Source organism: Salmo trutta, chromosome 1 (genome assembly GCF_901001165.1).
Source record: "Salmo trutta chromosome 1, fSalTru1.1, whole genome shotgun sequence".
Classification (NCBI taxonomy): Eukaryota; Metazoa; Chordata; class Actinopteri; order Salmoniformes; family Salmonidae; genus Salmo; species Salmo trutta.
Window position 1 is genome coordinate 45,418,224 of NC_042957.1, and position 21,668 is coordinate 45,439,891.

Sequence of the window (21,668 nt, forward strand, 5' to 3'; positions counted from 1 at the left end):
GAATTTGGGAGCCCAGAATTGTCCTCTCCCCAAATGGAGAAGAGCCCAACCTAATATCAAGCAAGCAGATGAAATGCCATAACGCTTTATCCATTACACAGTACTTAAAAAAAAAAAATGCTGGTGACTGAGCCAGTTGCCAATTGGTTGCACCTAATCCGATTGTGAATAGAGAAATAACAATTTCATCATGGTTGCATGATTGTACAAAAAAATATTAACTACAACAAATAGTAACAATCATTAAAATTAGGTAGGAATATGCATTTGTCTTGCCATTTTTATCCTTCAGAAATCCTTTGAGCTCAAGTGCAACCGCTCGCTAATTGACCAATCAGAGGCGAGCGTACGGGGAACGCATGCGCAATATCATTATTTTAAAACGACCTGAGAAGGTGGGCATCAAGGCGAAAGGTGAGTTCCAATGAGTACAGAGAATAGCAAATAGACAGGTGGCCTTTAGTCATAAGGGTAAAGCACAATATGTTATAACGTTCAAGAGAAAAACGTTACTTTGTAAAGCGTTTAAAGTTAAAATGGCGTCAAATGAGACCGGGTTGGTTGAAGGCAAAGTGGCTGTCATTGTTTTGCTCTTTCTTGTGGACCTAAAATGGAGGACTTGGCTAACGTAGCTAGCCATCTAAGCGACTGCAGCTCATCTGTAACGTTAGTTATTATAGGACTGTTTCCCTTGTCACCAAGCAATTGCCAGTCGCTGCATAATGTATTCTCCAATCACCCGTTTTCTTTCAAACACCGGCTAGGTCAGTTATACACATCATTAGGTAACGTTAGCCGACTAAACTCAACTATTTAATGATTGTATTAGGGTAACGTTAGTTAACTACCTCGTCTGCTAGGCATACACGTGTTGTTGAGATGCAAGTCAACTAATCTCCCTGGGTAACTCGATTTTTGTTATTGTGTCAGTTTGTTGGTTCATGTGTCAATATCATACAGATTATTCATGGACGTATAGAAATGTGTGAGGGGAAATTGTAGCTACCAGAGATTGAGAACACTAACGTCACTAGCTAAGTGGCTTTCTGGTTGGGCTATATCTGCTGTAAGAGAAGGTGCTGTGGCCAACTTGGTAAAAGGTGGCTGATTCCTGTCTGTTTCAACATTTGATTTTAGTTAGTTTATACCTGATAACCTTGTGTCTATGTTGAATTAACTGTGACCATCTGACATCCCTCCCTTGTATTTCAGGCTTGCATGGACATCTAGACAGCCCACTGCTGAGGAGAAACGGCATCCACGGTGTGAGATCAAGCTCTTTGTGCCACCAACGCCCCTGTCAGGAGGACATTGGTGGGCGTTGGTTGGCAAGGATTCTGGTTGTAGGTTTGCCACAACAATGACATCCACTGTGTTCACAAGTGGAGGATATAAGCTGGATACAGTAGGGAAGATTGATTTGGTCAAAGCTCCAGTGGGAGGAACACCTGATTCCTTCAGCGGCCTGAGGAGGGAGCCAAGTGAATATGTCATCGGAGTCCCAAATGTGCTGGGCAGTATCCACAACAGCAGCGGCCAGCAGCTTCAGGGGAAAGCAAAGGTGGTGCCAGGACAGGGACAGGTTACCTGCAGGCCTGGATCTGGACAGAACCTTGGGCTTGGGTCAGGGCAAGAGGAGAACTGGGTGAGCTTTGGAGCCCAAACTCCCCAGGGCAAACCGATGGGGGGCGAAGGCACCACACCAGTCAAGAGCAAGACACTACTAGGACAGACAAACAGCAATATGGGCAAGACGGACCTTGGCGTGCACAACACTATCAAACAGCCCCGGGACGATGTAGTGGGTGGCAGGGAGGTCAGAGGGACTGCTACGGCAGCAGTCATGGGGGCACAGTCATCAGAACACAGCCCAGACTGCAAAAGAGGGAATATTAGGAAAGGGCCTGGTCACTCCCCTACACAGACCAGCTGCATACGCCAGATCCTCCTCCTCCAACTGGAACTAATTGAACAACAGCAACAGCAGCTCCAGTCCAAGAGTAAGGAGATAGATGACCTCAAAGCTGAGAAAGAAATGGTATGCTAGCAAACACTCCAAACACAAATGTATAACATTTCAATTGTCAAAACTGGTCAGCATATCTTGTGAAAAATAGAATTTTCCAGAATAACCAGCAGCAGGTATTTTCCCTCCAACCTAGGCCAGCTCCACAATGCCACCAGTGGTATTGTGATGTAATAGCAGTGCAGCACTATTATGACATCATTGTTTCTATGAAGTGTGATGTAATTGAAGTCAACTAAATCAGCCTCAAACACATTCATTATCTTTTTGTTGTACTCTTATGGACTGTACATCTCACAAGTGTTGAAGAGAATAGGCTGTCCTTCAAGACAAACTATTTAAATGCCAAATCATAAGGGGGTATAAACCTCACTTTAGCCCCATTGACGTGGTGTGTTTTTTCACTACTGCAGCTCATGGCGCGGATCGAGCGCATGGCGCGCCGTCTGCAGCTAGGTAAGAAGGATGGGTGTGACCAGCGCCCCACCCACATCCCTAGCCGGCAACAAGTCCAGGCAGCAATGCCAGGGACACCAGAGGGGCAGGGGCTGTCTAAGGGCCGCAGCAGCCATACCCCCCGAACGCTGAATTTTGGCAGAGGAGGCAAGGGCCACAAACGGTAGGGCTCCACATTCAGGTAGAGGTAGCAATGTTTTTTATGATTTTTTTTTAGACTCCATGTTTTGACATACTTCCTAGATGCATACATGGATATATATATATATATATATGTACTGTAGATGCATTTAAAACCCCTTATTGTCCCTCACGCAATTCCTCTAAAGGTTATGTTCTTGCCAATAGGCGTTTCCTCTTCCAGGACCCCAGGGCAGCCAAACGACGTGCCCAAGCCAAGGCTTCCCAGTCTCCACACAACGATGCACTTCTCCCCAAAGAGGAGCCACTGGACGGAGGAGAGTTTTTAGATGGGTCTCCTGGAACCAGCTCGGCTGCCACTGAGGAACTGGACTACCTGTCCACCACAGACATGTACCTGTGTCGCTGGCATGTGCCTCCCCCGTCACCAACTTCGCGAGAGCCTTCACCCAAGAAGGAGGAGCCTGTGGCCAGTGAGTGTTACAAATTATTATGAAATGGTTGTATTGGAACCAGCGCATAGAACAGCGCATAAGAAGGCTGAGACTTGGGCCTAAGTATGTTGGAATAGGCCACATTATTGATTTTTGTTGCTGTATCTTTTGGAAAATGTGTGCTAAACAGGATTTGTAACATTCCATGGGTGGTGGAATGACCTTCTCCCTCTTGTACACAGTTCCCTCATGGAAGGAAAACCTTATGGAGCCCCTAGGAGAGGAGGAGGCATCTGATATCCCTGAGGTGGCTACTTGTCTTGCGCTGTGTGAAGCCCTAGGCTGGTGGAAGCCCAGATTGGACCCCTGGTCAGGAGGTCTAAAGTCAAACTGCTTTCTCTTACAGAATCTGGATGACAATGTCTTCCTGAAGCGCCACTCGAAGCATGAACTGGATGAAAAGAGAAGGAAGAGGTAAGGGAGGGCTGTAGTTTTCTGCTTTGTTTGCGTGTCTGACCAACTCTTGCTATGAGTCGGTCTGTTTCTCTGGCATACCTCTTCTGCCTTTCTCCTTATTTTTGTGTGTCCCTTATTTTGACCTTCTGTCGCTGGGTTCTTCACTCTCCTTCATTCACCTCCCATAGATGGGACATCCAGCGGATCCGTGAGCAGCGGATGTTCCAGCGACTGCAACAGCGCATGAACAAGAGGAAGGGTATCCAAGAGAGTGAGCCAGAAGTGTTCTCCTTCTACCCAGAAGCTGAGGATGGTAAGTCCACCTATACACTGAATTGTTAGATACTACTGCACTGTTGGAGCTAGGAATACAAGCATTTCGCTACACCCGCAATAACATCTGGGAAATATGTGTATGTGATCAATTACATTTTATTTTATTTTTAGATATTGCCAAAAAGAAACTATCCCATAAGGAATGTTTGTTGAGATGAAATGTAGTCAGTAGAATACTGAGCAGGGTCTTGTACTCATTGCTTATGAAAGTGTTCTTTTTCTCTCCTCAGTGGAGTACCTCATGATCACCCCCCACCTTCCAGTGGTGGTGTTTGGCCGACCTCTGCCAAAGCTGTCAAGACAGTGAGTTGAGTCATACGCATTGGTTCTTGAATAACACCAAGCTAAACATCACTTGAATACAATCAGAGTGCTTGCTTCTCAACCTAAACCCCTGCGTTTCTCTATTAACCCTTGAAGGAGCTTTGACCTGCCCTGGCTGGACGAGCGGAGCCGCTGTCGAGTAGAGGTGCCCAAAAAGCAGACCCCCCACCGGACCTGTCGTAAATAAATCTGTCCTTTCCACCTGAGTCCAAGAGAGGAGACACCGGCTGGATTGGTGCCAGGCAGGACTCCTCTGTGTGAACGTCTGCCTTGTTATTTGGGAAAGGAACACACACAGGAGGTGGGGGAATTGCATGCCGCAATCCCCTAAAATCAAAGGATGCACTGTGCCACAGTTTGGACATGGTTGCTGGACTGCAGAACAGATCCTATAGTAGGGCTGGTTTGGAAGGAGATTGAGGGTGGTGTGGACTATCCAGGAAGAGCAGAGATGTTTGTCTCCTCTAGATTCCCACTGGGTTCATTTGAGGACAGTTTTCCTCTTTGCAACTTCACCCCAAAAATTCCCAAGCTAAAGTTTTACAAACTGTTGACGTTGTCATTCACATGCCTCATATTTGAACTGTGCCGAATGGCTCTGACTCCCATCTGTATGTGATTGCTGTTGCATCCTATAGAAATATCTCCTGTTGGAGATAAAAGGGGAAAAAAACATTGGACATTAGGAGAGTGAAATGGTTTGAAAGCGCTTCAGCAGCACTTATGGTTTATGTTTCAAACAAGATGTTGTAATTAAAAAAAAAAAAAATGCTTTATGAACATGACTTGGTTTCTTTTGAATTGTGTCTGTGCCTGATTTGAAAAGTGCAGGATATAAAATGACCTTGAAAGCACTGGAACATAATGGGAATTGGGGAAGAATTAGGTATGAGTGAAAGTGAATCTTTATCACTATCAATAGTCTCTGGTTAATAATTCATATTCATTCAACTCTGAGGAGATTTCAGGAGATTTATAATTTTGTTCACAGATGTCATCATACTGACTTAATCATTTCAAAACTATTCAACAACCAATTAACGAGACTTGCTAATTGAAAAGATAACTTGGCAGAAAGATTGAAATGCCTTGATAAAAAAGATCGAGTAGGCTAGAGCGGAATTGCGTAACAAACATTCACCCACAATTCCTGGCATTCTTCCGGTTTCCTTTATCTGATTCCTAAGATGGCGGATCGGCGACGTCGAAGGAGGCGCGCATCCCAGGACAGCGAGGAGGACGATGAATCTGGTTCGGGATCAGAAAGTGGAAAGTCCCTTTCGCCAACGACAAAGCCCCGAGTACGGGACCCTGAACCAGTAGAGCCACCAGCTGTTCGTGTGGTGCCGAAAAACGATGCTGAATCTGAGTGTGTGAGTCTTACTCTGAGACGGGAAACCGATCAATTAATAGGACTTGATTAGTTGGATAACTAGCTAACTCGGCTAACGTTAGCTTGCTCACTACTAATTCATGGCTGAGTCAACAAGTCAGCCGGCTATGGGAATTGAACGGTGTCGGGCGGATAGTTGTCCAGTGCTTAGGCCAAGTCATATCCCCATGTTTTGAGTTTGCCACGTCCAGCTGATGTTTCTCATAAATCAACAAACTAGCTCATGTTCGGCCCGGAACCGCCTGCAGCGCCAAATCGTAAACTAACGTTAGTCAACACAGTTCGTTTGAGATGGCTAACTTTGTTTTGTAATTTTAGCTTAGAATGTTTACCACGATGGTAACGCGTTACCTAATGGTTATCTATAGGGAAGCGTTTAATTTAGCTAATTAACGTTACTGTACTATCAGTGTTTGTAGTTAAGCTTATAAGTTAGTTAACGTTGGCGTACGTTAGCTGTCAGTAACTTGGCAACTGCTGTACTAGCTAGTAGTAGCTATGCTAATGTTAAATCCAAAGGGAGCTTTGATATTGAGTTATTTCACCATTGACTGTGAAAATGTGACAATTAACGTCGTTAACTAGTTACGATATTTGCCTCCACCAATCACGCCTCATCTAAAGTCATTTTCTTGACCAGTAATCAGTAAAGATCTTGTTTTGAATGGCCACCACTACGCCAAAGCTTGTTGTTATTTATCGAAATCCCTAGTGATGTGAGGAATCCATGTTTGGCACAATGAATGGTTGTTTGATTTGATTTTACTTGGACAGTGCACATTAATCAACGTTTTAGTAAAAGCGCAGGTTTTAGTCAGCCAGCTAATTTTCAACCTCAGTCCCAGGGCAGGTTATTAAAAACAATTACAACAACAATAAAGACAATCAATGAGCAGTGAGCACTTGCAGAGCAACATAGGACAAGCAGCACGCAGACTGAGCAATAGCACAAAAAGCAACAAAATACATAAAAGCAGCAGTGTTTCCACACCTCACAAGCTATAACATGGAAAGGGGCAATATACAACTAAGGTTTATGTTCACAAGTCTGATTGGCCTTTAGCCATGTTTTCATGTTTTGTTGAGGTGCGATAGGTAGTGCAGTTGTGTGTCTGGTGGCAGTGTGTTCCAGACATGGGAAGCTCTCACAGAGAAAGCAGGTTGATTTAAATGTGCTGTTCCTTAAGGGAACTAAAGTCACCTCGTGGCAGACCTTGTGGATCCACTGCCATGGGTTTGGGTTTTCTGTTTAACAAAAGTACTAAGTGGAGCGCAGCCAGACCATTTAAGATCTTGAATACAAGACATGCGTCGGTGTGTTGCACACGATTTTCCCAACTCAGGAGCTCATGCTTTCTGAGGATGTAACAGTGATGATGGCTATTGGGCTTCCTATCAAGCACTTTGAGAGCCTGTTTGTAGAAAGACTGAATAGGTTTTAATGTTGTACAGCAAGCTTGGGCCCAACTAATCAAGTAGTATGTTAAGATGTGTATCATAGATTTGACTTAGTTTTTGCTACCTCCGAGTCAAACAATTTCGTATAAATCGGAAATTAGCTAGGTTGAATTTGTTTTTTTGAGGTACCTTTTTCACCTGCTCTTTACGAGAGGTTGGACTCAAGTATGATGCCATGGTACTTAAAATCGGATACCACCTGACGTAGACATCTGGCTCAGTATCATCAGTTGCCCTCTTTGAAGAACATGCAGACTGTTTTATATATTTTTTTACTTTGAGATGCAAACATGAGCCACTTTGTAACCAGGACCGTTACAGTAGTGAGTTCTTGTGCAGCTTGTTTGCTCTTTGCGTGCACCTATATCACTATAATTCACATACATTTGAACTTCAGACCCAGTACAGACAGAAGACAGGCTGAACAGTACTGATCCTTGTGGCACGCCCACATCATAGCTGAGAGTGGGCGATAGCTCACTGCTCACTCTGACACACTGGGTTCTGCCTTTTCAAAAGTATGAGCTCATCCATCTCAAGGCATCAGGGGAGAAGTTAAAACTTGGGACAGTTGTGATGAGAACCTCATGGTTAACAGTATCAAAATCTTTCCTTAGGTCTAGAAATACAGCCCCAACAACACCCCCTTTGTCCATCTTGGACTTCACATTTTCCAGAAGAAAGCAGTTGGCCCTTTTCTGTGGCGTGTTTTGCTCTGAAGTCAAACTGCATGGAGTGTAATGTGAAGGGGCTGTTGTTGTGGTTGGCAATCAGTTGCTCTGCTACACACTTGTCAGCAACCTTCGACACCACAGGTAGTTTACTAATGGGCCTGTTACTCACTTCAGCAGGGTCACCTGATTTAAAGATGGACGTTATTATGGCCAACTTCCAGACCCTTGGAAACACCCCATGACCAATAGATGTGTTGGTGACCTTAGTAATGGGGCCAATGAGCGACTCAAACTTTTTTTTAAATCAACGTAATTGGTGAAGCAAAGGGAAATTCTAAATTGATCTGGGAGAATCTAAAAAAGTTAACAGGGAAAGACCATAATAACACTGCAAAAAAACGAGACATCTATGTGAATGACAGTCTAACACAGGATGCATTAGAATTAGCAACAGCCTTCAACTTCTACTTTGTTGAGTGTCAAGGTACTGACACAGAACCCCTCCTGGTTTCTTGGGCTCAGCGCTAGTGAAGGACACTCAACCTGTCTTCATCATAAGGGAGGTTTCTGAATCGGAGGTGAACAAGGTGATTAGCTCACTAAAGAACTAAAGCCAAAGATGTGTTTGGGCTGGGCTCTACCTTCCACAAAAACTACAAGAAGCCTTGGCCTGTGATTTCTTTCATCACCTTATTTCTCAACATGGTAAACCTATGTCTGTCATGCTCTCGATCTTTCATTAGTTTCCAAATTTCTCCATCTAGCCAAGGAAGAGTGCTCTTTTGGCCAGGTTTGGATTAGATTTTGTTTAGAAGCCATTTATTGTAGTCAGTCTGGATTGTGGATAGACAAACCTGTCAGCTTCCACATCTGTATATGATGAGATCATTCCAGCTAATTCCCTTAATTTCCTTTTCAAAATAATTTGATTTACTCTGAATGGCCTGGTCATTAAGAGGGTACATTCAAAGTGACACAGATGCCCCCCCCCCCCCCCCCCCCCCCCCTTGCTAAGAGTTGGTATCATGATTGCCAAGTGGTGTGTAGGCTACATACTGTTGCTATTCGTTGTCAGTTCATTCACATTGTTTGACTAGTGTTATCCTTTCTTAACAGGAAAGTGAAGATGGTGTAGGAGAAGGTGAGTAAGTGTTGGTTGATGCAATCCAATGGCCTATGTAGAATGATGCACACATCTGAGGCATTTCCCACTTTGATCACACCGCAGTTAAACAGTTGATGTTTGTTTTTGCAGCTGTCCTTTCTGACTATGAAAGCGCAGATCCTGAGGAGAATGGCTCCCATTCAGAGGTAAGTTGCCACTGCTGAACAGAGTTATGCTGTAGGGTAAAATTTTAATGTAATTTTGTTTTTTTATTTGCATGGCCACTTGGGCAACATAGTATATGACTAACCAGGTTGTTTGAATTTCAGTAATGCAGGCTTCATGAGCCTACCACAAGGTTCCTCATTCTCCCAACAGAATAGCCCAACAAATAGATTGGAAAGATCATGATGTATCTGACTTCCAAAGTATTTGTGAAAATTGTTTTGTGTATCACCATGAAGCGAGAGTCCCTCCAGGATTTTTCTATTCTGCGACTCCATTTTTGTTGTTGCTAAATCAACAATTTCCGGTATATTATGTGAGGGCTTGCAAATTTGACCAATCCTGCACTATTACCTCATAAAACAGTCAAATGATCAAATACAACTGACCGATCACCACACAAAAAAAGAGGGCTCACAATTTCAAACCCACTGCACATTTACTGCATAATATTGTTCAATTAAGCACACATCACAAGCTTTTTCCCACGTCAGCGCATTTTTGTAAGAAATTGGACAAAATCATTGCATATTGCAATGCAAAATGTCGGAATTGCCGCAGCGAAATCCTGGAGGGACTGAAGAGATGAGCAGGTTTCAACCATTGATAAAGGTACCGGTATTTCAGAACACAGACCTTCTGCATTGTAGCAGCCCCTATTTGCAGGATACAGACAAATAAAATAAAAACATTTGCAATTGATGTACTCGTGCACTGCAATGTCCATGATGGTACTGAAATCCTCTTAATGAGGTCTTAACTGTGGTTCTGATGTGAAGTTTAATTTGTCCACTATGCATGGACGGTTTCGACTGCAATAAGTAGGACTCTAAGGATATTTGCATTGTGATCTCTGACAGTATCTTGATAATGATACACATGGAGCAAACTACCTCAAGTCTTGTATTTTCTCTCTCAGGGAGGTGAGGAGGAGGAAGAGGTCCCTCCACCGGCTGCTGGGCCCAAACCCACTCCTGCTTCCGACACCCCTGCTGCGGAGGGGGAGCTGCAGGAAGGAGGGGGAAAGGATGAGGAGGGTGAGAAAGGTACGAGGAAGGAAGTGAAGTGTGAAGACAAAGGCAACCTGGCAGGGGAGCGTCAAAGCGGGGATGGACAGGTAAGATGGGTAATTGAAAAGGAAACGGAGTTGAGGAATCACATACAAATATAGGCCTCTTGGTCAATCATTTTGAGTAATTCTACTCTCTGTGACTAGGAAAGCACAGAAGACTCTGAGAATAAAGGTGCTAAACCAGGCCAGAAGCTGGATGATGACCTGGATCGTAATAACCCAGCCTATATCCCCCGTAAGGGAATGTTCTTTGAACATGACGTCAGAGGAAATGCACAGGAGGAGGAACGGTAAGGGGGGAACGTTTACCCTTTTATCCACTAAATGTTTTTTGTTCAACTGGAACTAGCCAATCGTGACCAACAACCGCACAGAAAGGAGGAATAACTCGTAATAATCAGGGATGCAAACTAGTCGCCTTTTGGTGAATTTCGTCGTTTTGAATCCACAATGGGCGACCTACGTGATTCGTATAGATCCGATGAGAAAAGTTCGGGGATAGGGGCGGAGGCTTTGGATCACTACTGGCTGTAAGCGAACGAGTCATGGGCGTTTGGGGCTATACTGGCTGTATCCAAGGCTCAGCCTATCGTTCCCAAAACAGAATGCAGCACGCAACTGAAGAGAGAAGAGAATCAATTTGCTAGTTACAGCATCAGCGCGCGCTCTGGAAAGACAGCAGAGAGTGGAAAGGCAGCTTGCCAGTTACAGCAGCACGTCCCCTGAATGATAACGAAGAGGTAGGTGAGAAGCCTGACCACTGAGAAGGGGATGAAGCATACTTCATGAGCTGTAACCCGGCGCAATTTCACTTAAGTGACATTAATTTTTGCACACGTAGCCTTGTGCACCTGATTGATGTCATCTATAGTGGCCACTATAATAGGGCAAACAGAATGCCTGTTTGTCATGCGTTCTACTTTAAGTAATTTTTTCCCCCCAAGTGAAATATTTAGATGTGTGGTCACAAGCATTCTATTATAAAGGCTGTCATGGCTAACTGCAATATTAGTGTTTGTTTCTCAAGACTTGAGTGTCATTTGCTGTAAAGTCTAGGCAACCAATAACATTGGATTGCTTTCTTTACATTTTGTTAGCTGAGAGTCGGGTTCACATGAACCACTTTTTTATTTTACACACAGACTGATCATGTTGATCATATTCTTTTGTTTTTTAATTAGTTAAAACCTGCATTTCCCCTTAGCAGGGATTTTTAGCATGTTTCAGTGCAACAACAAAAAAGTGTCACCTTTTTTGGGCCCTTCCCTGAGTAATAGACGGATGTTGTTTCATTGGTAAACCTGTTTATTGATATGTGTGGCTTCTTTCCTGTCCTCCAGGCCTAAGGGTCGTAACAGGAAGCTGTGGAAGGATGAGGGTCGCTGGGAACACGATAGGTTCAGGGAGGAGGAGCAGGCGCCCAAGTCACGTGAGGAGCTGGTTGCAATCTATGGCTATGACATCCGCAACGGAGGTGTCTCCAATGAGAGGTCCTATAGACAGCGCAAGCCCAGGTACTACTAACCCCTCAACTCTATTAACCCAGTGTTCAAATCCCCATGCCCCTGAAAGCCTGTAACACTAACCACCAGTACTGTCTATCGTGCCAATTTATATTAACAGGCACAATGTCATCCCCTTACAATGTCATCTCACAAAAAAAACCACAGTGGTCAACTACAGGGGTGGCAATAATTTTGGCATGAGGGTCACGTTGAGGTAAAAAAAAAAAATGTTAGTGAAGAGCTATTTGCAGGACAGAAAAGGGAAAATTATTTGAAAATATATAGGTCCCCGTTTATAATTTCTACATACTCTCGTTTTAGATGTTAATTTATTTTTTATATAATCAAAACATAATCTGGCCCACGTACCATAGTTTGCCCATTGCTGGTCTACTTGCAGCTTGTCCTCACACTAGCCACCTCTCCCCCCCTGCAGACACAGCACCTCTCCAGTCCGGGACAAGCGCTGGCAGGACGGAGACTGGGAGAGGCCCGTCCATACCTCCTGGCAGCAAGGAGGGAACCCCAACAGCCGTAGCGCCCCCCCAGCCGTGGCCCTGCAGCAGTCTGGTCCTCCCCCCTCAGCAGCCCCCAACACCCAGCGCAACAACAACCCCCCCAGGCCCTCCTCCCACCCCCCACCCCGGGGCTTCCAGGGCAACCGCCCTCCCCAGGCCCAGCACAGGAATGACAGAAACCAGGAGTCCCAACGGCCAGGCCCCAAGGCCCACCCCGCCGAGCCCCTCCAGACCCGGAGTTTACCGCCCATGGACGGGGAACGAGGCCCCAGGGGCCGGGGGAACAGAGGGGCCCATACGGAGCGCAGCCCTTCGGTAGTGGTGGAAGAGGTCCATAGCGAGGAGGATGACGAGCGCAACACAACTACTGTGACAACGTCACAGTCCGTGTACTACAATCGCCACTACAGTGGCAAGGGAGATCGAGAAAGGGACTCTGCGCCACCGCCACGACGACAGGAGCAGCAGCGAGGGGGATCTGCTCCTCCGGCAGACAACCCGGTTACCCGCGATGCCTCCCCGGCTCCAGAGCGCCCCGTGGAGAAGAAGTCGTATTCCCTAGCCAGGAGAACTCGCACCCGGGCCACTGAGCTGGGCAAGCAGGCCTCTCTTGAGGAGCCTGCCTCCACCGTGTCTTCCTCGGCCCTGAAGAGTGAGCCGTGGCAGGGCCCCGGTCAGAGTCAGGGGGATGCTGGGGACAGCAGCCAGGGGACAGTACTCACAGGGTTGGACCAGGACCTGGCCAGACTCAGCCTGGCCGGACAGAACTGGCCCCAGAACCCATCTTCGTATCTCCGCGCTGAGATGAGGGGTGAGCCTTCTCTTTTGTTCTCTCCTTTCTCGCTCGCTCTACCCCTCTTTTTTTTCTTATTGAGTTATGTAGTGACACACACCCTCTGAGCTCCAGCAGCACTGTTACAAGCAGCTCAGTCACCACTGCACCAGCAGCCCAGGTGAAGCTCAGCAGCAGCTCCCTGGTGCAGCACCGGGTTGGTCGGTCAGTCGCTGACCGTTCAGTGTGGCTGGTTGACATAATGAGGCCATTGCAGTCAGTGTGGAGCAATGTGGGCAGACAGTAGTGTGGGAATTGAAGTGTGTCTCTCTCTCTCTCTCTCTTTCTCTCTTTCTCTCTCAAGCCTTGCACGTACTCTGGAGCCTGGGAGGTTTTTATCATGCAATACACTGGAAATAAAATGTACTTTTGGCACCCAAGGTTTTGAAGTGCCTCAAGTACACATTTTGTCAGGACAGAAACCTTAGTTAGAACTACACGTTGGTAGCTGTTTGACATGAAGCTTATGAGATGTAACGTGTTCCTCACTGTGACTAACTAAACAGCAGCAGTTGATCAGTTAGTTGGATTTGTTTTGCTTGCGTGTCGTCAACCCTCCTTCGTCTCGTTGCAGGCATCCCTAACTCTATGCACATGGGTGGAGCACCTCCACAATACAGTAACATAGAAGAGCTGGTGAGTAGGCCTGCTTGTGTTGATTATGTACAAAGATGAGTTTCTGTCGTTTTTATGTTTTTTTACCTGACATTTTGAGTGGTTCGGTTAGCTCTCGTCCCCTTTCTCTCCATCTCAGGGAGCTGGTAACCGGGCAAAGCGGTACTCGTCCCAGCGCCAGAGGCCAAGCCCGGAGCCCGCTCCTCCTATGCACATAGGGGTCATGGAGGGCCACTACTACGAGCCCAGTGAGTCCGTGCCCCACACACACTACCACCAGAAACACACACTAGCCGGTGTCTTTGTCCATAGGCCAAAGAATCAGTAGTAAACTACAACATGTTTTAGCTGCATTTAAAAAGCTGTCTTAAAATGTTTAAACTGTTTTGAGAGGTTAGTTAGAATGTAGGGTACACGGATGTCTGTGGAGCTGTCATAAACACGTAGCTTATTTTGTTATAGTTTAACACATGACTACATGATTGCCACGTCAGATACTTTTGTATATATAGTGTATGTGGACACCTCTTCAAGTTAGTGGATTTGGCTTGTACAGCCACTCCCGTTGCTGACCGGTGTATTACGTCGAGCACACAGCCATGCAATCTCCATAGACAAACATTGTCAGTAGAATGGCCTTACTGAAGAGCTCAGGTACTTTCAACGTGGCACCATCATACGATGCCACCTTTCCAACAAGTCAGTTCGTCAAATTTCTGCCCTGCTAGAGCTTCCCCGGTCAACTGTAAGTGCTGCTGTTGTGATGCGGAAACGTCTAGGAGCAACAACGGCTCAGGCGTGACGCCGTAGGCCACACAAGAATGGGACCGCCGAGTGCTGAAGCGGGTAAAAATTGTCAGTCCTCGGTTGCATCACTCACTACCGAGTTCCAAACTGCCTCTGGAAGCAACGTCAGCACAAGGACTGTTCGTCGGGAGCTTCATGAAAGATCTAAGATCACCATGTGCAATGCAAAGCATCGCCTGGAGTAGCGTAAAGCTCGCCGCCATTGGACCAGTGGAACGCATTGTCTGGAGTAATGTCCAACAGGTGAATCTCGGTTTGGCGGATGCCAGAAGAAAGTTACCTGCCCCAATGCATGGTGCCAACTGTAAAGTTTGGTGGAGGATGAATAATGGTCTGGGGCTGTTTTTCATGATTTAGGCTAGGTCCCTTAGTTCCAGTGAAGGGATAACTTAATGCTACAGCATACAATGACATTCTAGGCTATTCTGTGCTTCCAACTTTGCTGCAATAGTTTGGGGAAGGCCCTTTCCTGTTTCAGCATGACAGTGCCCCCGTGCACAAAGCGAGGTCCATACAGAAATGTTTTTTTCGAGGTCGGTGTGGAAGACCTTGACTTGCCTGCACAGAGCCTTGACCTCAATCCCATCGAACACCTTTGCAATGAATTGGAACGCCGACTGCGAGCCAGGCCTAATCGCCCAACGTCATTGCCCGACTTCACTAATGCTCTTGTGGCTGAATGGAAGCAAGTCCATGCGGCAATGTTCCAACATCCAGTGGTAAGCCTTCCCAGGAGAGTGAAGGCTGTCATAGCAGCAAAGGGGGACCAACTCCATATTAATGCCTATGATTTACGAATGTTTGACAAGCAGGTGTCCATAGTTTTGGTTTGGTCGTGGAGTTGTAGAATAATATATCTGACTGTAGAGCGCAAAGGTGAGTGTAAAATGCTATATTGTCTCTTCCTGCAGTGTCTTACCAAGGACCAATCTATGCCCACGGCGACAGCCCCGCCCCCCTCCCACCCCAGGGCATGCTGGTCCAGCCTGAGATGCACCTCCCCCACCCAGGCCATCCAGGACACCCAGGTTAGTGTCTGTCACCTTGTTGCCAGGGGACCCAGGGAAACCGTGGTGTGGGTAGCAGTTACCCTCAACTAAGAGGATAGCTATGAACTCGGCCTGGAGTCTTCTCTGGCAAAACAAAGTCAATGACAAGCTTTCTTGAACATCGCTTACCTCTGCATAATCACCATGCGAGTGAAGACATGTTCAATTAACTCGGTAATAGTATTGCTTAAATTCTCTTAACTCTCAAATGAATTGTTATTCTTACTGGATTAATGAAGAAAAATAACTTTGGTGCTTCTCAACAAGTGTTTCACGTCATAAAAAGTTGACTCAAGTGCCTCCAGACTAGGGATGTGAAAAATGTACAATTTGTCTTTAACCATATATATATATATATATATATATATATATATATATATATATATATATATATATATATATATATATATATATATATATATTTTTTTTACGATAAGAAAAAAATCATAAAATGACATGTGAATTCACAATGCAGATATGGTTATTCATATGACCGCTAGGGGGAAATGGCGCTCAATCGACCCCAGTCATGGCTGCCAGACGGCGCTCACCTTACTGCTGTCCCCCACCCACTCAGCAATGATGGTAGGCTCTCTCCTGTGTGCGTCTTCATGCTCGGTGGTCAGCACATGGGATTTAATGTCCCGCTTCTCATCAATGTGATGGCTCGTGGCAATGATGGATGACCGCGTGCTCAGACTTCCAACAATCTGTTATTAATGCCACGTGTGGTGTTTTTGAGAGCTCACGCTTTACTTGCAGAGCAATCATTGTACAATTTCTCCTTCCGGGCCTTCACGGTTTTTCTTGTAGTCTGGTTCTAGATATAGCATCAGGGTATTGAAGCCGACATCCTCTACCATTGACAATGGCTGCATATTAACTGCAATCGTTTCTGTAATCAGCGCTGTTATTTTCTCCATCCCTTATCACACTTCTTTTCTTGTGAAGATCCTGTGTCTTTTGTTGGGGTCCTGTGCTGCTGCCAGCAATGTTTCGGGTCTCACGGTGCCTCCCTTTCACATGGTTGAGCATTGTACCTGTACAAAGTTTGCATTTAACTACCTAATTTAACCTCTTCAGTATTGCCATACAGGACTCCGCTGCTGTCGCTTCCCTGTCTCACTGACATTTTCCCAACTGTTAGCAATGATGACGTGCGACGCGCTTTATATTCGTGGCAAATAATTTAGAAATATTCATATCTCCTAACGTTACAGCATTGTTGCGTTAGGTATGTTTATTTCTTTCCCTTTTATGATGCCCGGGGATCTTTTTTACTGGTAGTTGTGTGATAACTAACTGCACTGTTTTTAATTGTGGGGGGGAATAATGTTTTTCGGTTAAGGTTTTTTTTCTCCAAAATTACAATCCAAATTTCATTTTAACGGCCACACTTCTACTCCTGACCAGAAATGCTGGTATGGTGTTGGCTACTGTATGGGTCTGTCTGGTCACACCCATGAACCCCTCCTGTCTCCCCTCAGGTCTACACCCCCACCAGTCGAGCGGCCCCATGCCCAACCCGGCAATCTACGCTGCTCCCCCTGTCTCCATGTCCCCTGGACAGCCCCCTCCACAGCAGCTGTTGGCCCCGCCCTTCTACCCTCCGCCAGGTGTCATGACCTTTGGGAACACCAACTACCCCTACCCGGCAGGAGCCACCCTGCCCCCCATGTACAACCCTCCGGTGAGACCTCTGCCCTCGCTACCATATCTGCATGTTAAATGTTGCTATATATTCTACCCAGTGCAACATTACTGTTGCAATGTTCTGTCAGCTCTGCAAATTCTGTGCAGATTTATAAGGGGTATTCGACTCCACCTTTTAACATTTTAGGAATGTGTAGCACATACTACAAAAATACTGGTATTTAAACTCATGCATAAACCGTGTAACCTCCCCTCAGGCCCAGTCACAGGTGTACGGCCAGTCGCAGGTGTACGGTGGGGTGACGTACTACGACCCGATGCAGCAGCAAGCCCAGCCCAAACCCTCGCCTCCCCGGCGCTCCTCCCAGCCCGTCACCGTCAAACCTCCCCCACCAGAGGTAGGGTACGGCCCGGAGTGAGCCCCAAACCCCAGCGACCCAACAACCGGCAAGTCTTCACTCTCTCACCCACTCGCCCAATCAAACACCAAGACTTAGACCGGCCTCAGTTCTAACTGGATGAGCCGGTGTGAGTAGGACAAAATGGAAGGTTATGTTTTTTTTAAATGTTGGTAATGTTGAAAGTCTGTTTTGTAGAGTTGGGTGGGTGAGGCGTACAGAATAGGTCTATCAGAGTGTAGCTGAAGGTCAAACCATACCATAGCCATAAAGGTGCCTGTGTTCCTCCTTTTATTTATTTTAGCTCCAGTTCAAACGTAGGCTACATGTCTAAATCAAATGGTGTTTTTGCCTTGGACACGTGTGAAGTCAGGCCAGTGGCTCTGAGTCGGAGTAAAGCAGCTGAATGTGTGTTCAGATCTCTGCTCTCCAGTTCGTTCTGACAGACGAGCTCCTCTTATCCCCTAGAGCTCCTCCTAAAAGCCCCAGGCAATAACACTGCCTTCAAACTGATGTCTCTTTTTGAAATGTGAGTGGACACACACTCTGCAGAGGTAACCTGCAAACAAACGAATGCCCAACACCTAGCTCTGTGAAAATCTCAAGACTTTTCTAATGAGCTCAATTGTATTGCTGAACCATGCGTACATGTCTCTCTCGCCTCCCTCTTCCTGCCTAATCCAAAGCTTGCGCGACAGAACAGTTGTGCTGACTTGTCCCGTTTTTGCTATTTTCCCGTCTCTCCAGGACCGGAGTGGGAAGCCCAGTCAGGAGGTCAGATCCTAGCACGACGTTCCGAACGACTACGCCAGTCGGAAGAGAGCGAGGGACAGGGAGACTGGGTCTGCGATAGAGGACCAGCACCACGTGTGGAGCGATGATGATGAATAGAGTTTTTATCTGCTTTGTGTTCAGGTGCACCATTGGTCGGTCGCCCACAATGCTGAAGGGTTTTTGCTGTTTTGGTTCACCTACCAGTGTTTTGCCTCTGAGTGGAGTGCTGTCTTAAAACCCCTATAAAACGTAACCATATAAAACTGTTAAAGAAAGCCCTTGGTAACAACTCCTCTTTAAACATTACTTGACACCAATGATGACATTCGTAGAAATGTGTTCCTTCTAACAATCTGTCGTTAAACTGTAGGTATATTCATGCAAAAAATGTGTTGTAAGTTCGAGCAAATGTTTAGGACTGGGTAAAATGTATTATGGCGAGTTATAACTGGGATAGGTAGTCATTTTATGTGGGCTAGCTAGAGCTGTGTTCATCCCACCCACCAGACAGATTCTACTCCAGTGTTTCCGGGATCGTACTCCATTTCTTTTAGCTAACATTTACACTCCCCTACGTATTTATTTGGACAGTGACGCAAAACTTTAAATGTCTCTACTCCAGCATTTTGGATTTGAGATCAATGTTTCATACGAGGCGGCAGTACAGAATGTCGCCTTTTGTTTAATGTTAAGGTTCTTTTAATAAATATATTTTTTCCTTTTTAGAAATGAAAGCACTGTATCTTGTCCAAACATTTTGAAGATGTCATAAAGATTTGGACAAATTCTCTTGTAGTCCAAAGTTTCTGAACACTATATTAATTTGGATGCTACCATGATTACAGATAATCATTAATGAATCTTGAATTATTATTATTACCAAGTACTACACTTGAATACTTAAATATACAAAGTGAATTTGTCCAAACACTTGACACCTTCAAATGGGGGGACTAGATGCATAATGTGCTTTCATTTTTAAATGTTATAACAGATTTGTATGAAAATTCCTTCACATGAAAGGTGACATTCTTTAGTCATCATATGAAATATTTGAATCTCATCAAAATGCCGGAGTAGAGACAAATAATACAATTTTGCTTCACTGTCCAAATAAATACGTGGAGGAGTGTCTCATTTCATCTCACAGCGGCATCGTAGGTCTTAGTTTTTATTTGATGGTTTCAAGTCTTGTTAACGCACTTTTTAGATGAAGAATAAATCCTATACACAGATGGTGCTAACCTATAGCTAGTACCCTAGAATTCCAACAACTTGTTCTTTTCCATTTCTCTTGATACCTTCCACATTGTACTGTTTTTTTTAACCGTATTACTGTATTACCAGAGAACCATTTAACCTTGCCTGAAACTGATGTACTTGACAGTGCTACTGCTTGGTGATAGCTTTCTAATGTAAGTGTATATAGATAAATGTATATTAAAGCCTGTGGTTTAAATTCGTATAAATACAACCACCTTGTTATCAAATGAATACTGTCACAATGAACAAAAGTCTGCAGGGACGTCCAGTCTGTTTTCTGTATACATGGTTATGGATGGGTAACATTTTTCAAAAAAGGCTCTCAGGCTTTGAAATTTAAATGGTTGTTTGGAAGTTTCCTTTTTATTTCCTCAGAATCCTTTTGTAAAAGTGGAGTGACTGGTGTGACCACTCTGCCACTAAACTGGATCTGATTTGTCTGTTTGCAGAACATACTGCTGATCCAAAATGTTTTTTTTTTTTTCCTAAAGAAAATTCCTTTAACAGCTGCGTTTACACAGGCAGCCCAATTCTGAGCGCTTTCCACTAATTGGTCTTTTGACCAATCGCATCAGATATTTTTCAGATCTGATTGGTCAAAAGACTTTTGAAGAAGAGAAGTCTAAAAGCAGCATAACAAACCTACCATACATGCATGTTATACATACATAGATATGATTGTCAAAATAATTCAGTTGGTGCTGGTGGCTGCAAGCTGTTATAGTAAGTCTGCCTGGAAAAGGGCAAGTTATTGGTGTATCTTTAAATTGGCTTTTTCTTTTCTTAAACTACTGAATCAGTATAAACTGAATTGAGTTGTATTAAAAGTTATTTGTTTAGAAATGGCTGGGAAGAATGTTACTTTAAATGTTTTATTTTCTCTGCCTTAATAAATTGGTTTGAAATGTTTAATTTTAAAGAAAGGTTAAATTCAAAAATTGACTAGACCTGCCAACACTGAGGGCTTGTTTCATAGATATTTGAATATATAAAAATGTTTCTTTGTGGAGCAAATTTTGTTTAGACAGAGGAATATTAAACAAAGTATAGGAAAACGATGATTGTCGTGTGGTTGATTTGAAGTTAATTCAACGGCTACCACTGGATGGCGACATTGTGCCTTCAGACTGACTGCATGGTACTACGTCTCTCATATAGGCCGATTAAACATTTTAATCATTCACAAAACTACCGTATATATTTAAATTTGTCATTTATCAGACTCTCATCCAGAGGTACTTATAGTATCGAGTGTGTACATTTTCATACTGGTCCCCTGTGGGAATCAAACCCAGAACCTTGGCGTTGCACTCACCATGCTCTACCAACAGCCACACGGGACTACCTATCTACGAATTGATGTCCACAATTCTACAAGTCAGAATACTCAATGATGCAATTTGCCCTTTTCAGTTGACCCTCAAATTAACATGACTTGAGTCCAGCCATCACATGAAAATTGAATTTGTTGCATTTCACTGTTTGAATTATAATGGGGCCATTGATGGATGTTAAAATGGCCCATTTATAATGACTGGGGCCTGGACTGAGACTGAAAGATCTCTTGCTGTGGAGCTACAGAGATGAGTGACGGCTTGATGGCAAGAGACATTAACGGGTCAATTTTGATTCTTCGAGTGGAAAATATGGTTTGTGTTTCAAAAACGAGGTGAACACAATTGATTCACATCTGAATAAGAGGACAAGGCATGCTGTGTTTGTGAAGTTAACTATAGCCCTTGTTTGGTTAGCTACATTGTACAGGATAAGCTACAAAGGAAATGCACTTGCCTGCCATCTCTTTGCCACGGCCCCTCTGTCTCTATACCAATCTGGTGCTGACCTTACCAATAGGATGGAATCTCACTTTCTGCCATGTCGTAGCAAATTACAATGTTTCTGTCATGACATCTTCTGGCGAATGTAGGTATACAGAGTACACTTTGAGAATATCCACAGCGGCATTATCTACTCTCTTCATACAAGCGTTGATGAGACTAATGTATCCATTTAAATGTATTTGTAGCGCTTTCCACAGTCATTTGTCACAGACTACCATTTATTACAAAAGCCAGGTGTAAACTCTCGCAGAGCATACTGAAGGTGACATTTGGCATTGAAATGAAACACTCGTGGAAGAAACATTGAGAGGAA

At 44.7% G+C, this 21,668-nt stretch overlaps 2 protein-coding genes across 4 annotated transcripts; both read left to right on the plus strand.

The window, feature by feature from the left end:
- The first annotated feature begins 318 nt into the window (after positions 1–318).
- Positions 319–4,958, plus strand: LOC115197104 (male-specific lethal 1-like 1). Its single transcript, XM_029758293.1, has 9 exons — positions 319–414; positions 1,213–2,038; positions 2,440–2,645; positions 2,831–3,096; positions 3,300–3,364; positions 3,464–3,531; positions 3,702–3,826; positions 4,080–4,152; positions 4,270–4,958. The coding sequence occupies exons 2-9, from the start codon at positions 1,361–1,363 to the stop codon at positions 4,358–4,360; spliced, it is 1,572 nt and encodes a 523-aa protein (XP_029614153.1). The 5' UTR covers positions 319–414; positions 1,213–1,360; the 3' UTR covers positions 4,361–4,958.
- Positions 4,959–5,327: 369 nt separating this feature from the next.
- LOC115197083 (protein CASC3) lies at positions 5,328–20,569 on the plus strand. 3 transcript variants are annotated; one of them, XM_029758269.1, is made up of 13 exons: positions 5,329–5,546; positions 8,815–8,839; positions 8,954–9,009; positions 9,948–10,145; positions 10,245–10,390; positions 11,441–11,614; positions 12,042–12,934; positions 13,530–13,591; positions 13,710–13,818; positions 15,289–15,405; positions 16,914–17,116; positions 17,337–17,477; positions 18,225–20,569. In XM_029758269.1, exons 1-13 carry the CDS (start codon positions 5,361–5,363, stop codon positions 18,261–18,263), a joined length of 2,349 nt encoding a protein of 782 aa, XP_029614129.1. In that variant the 5' UTR covers positions 5,329–5,360; the 3' UTR covers positions 18,264–20,569. The 3 variants fall into 3 exon arrangements, with proteins under 3 accessions (XP_029614146.1, XP_029614129.1, XP_029614137.1); XM_029758277.1 differs by having other exon boundaries at positions 5,361–5,546; positions 17,337–17,526; XM_029758286.1 differs by lacking the exons at positions 17,337–17,477; positions 18,225–20,569 and adding an exon at positions 15,927–16,011 and having other exon boundaries at positions 5,328–5,546; positions 16,914–17,001.
- The last annotated feature ends 1,099 nt before the right edge of the window (positions 20,570–21,668 follow it).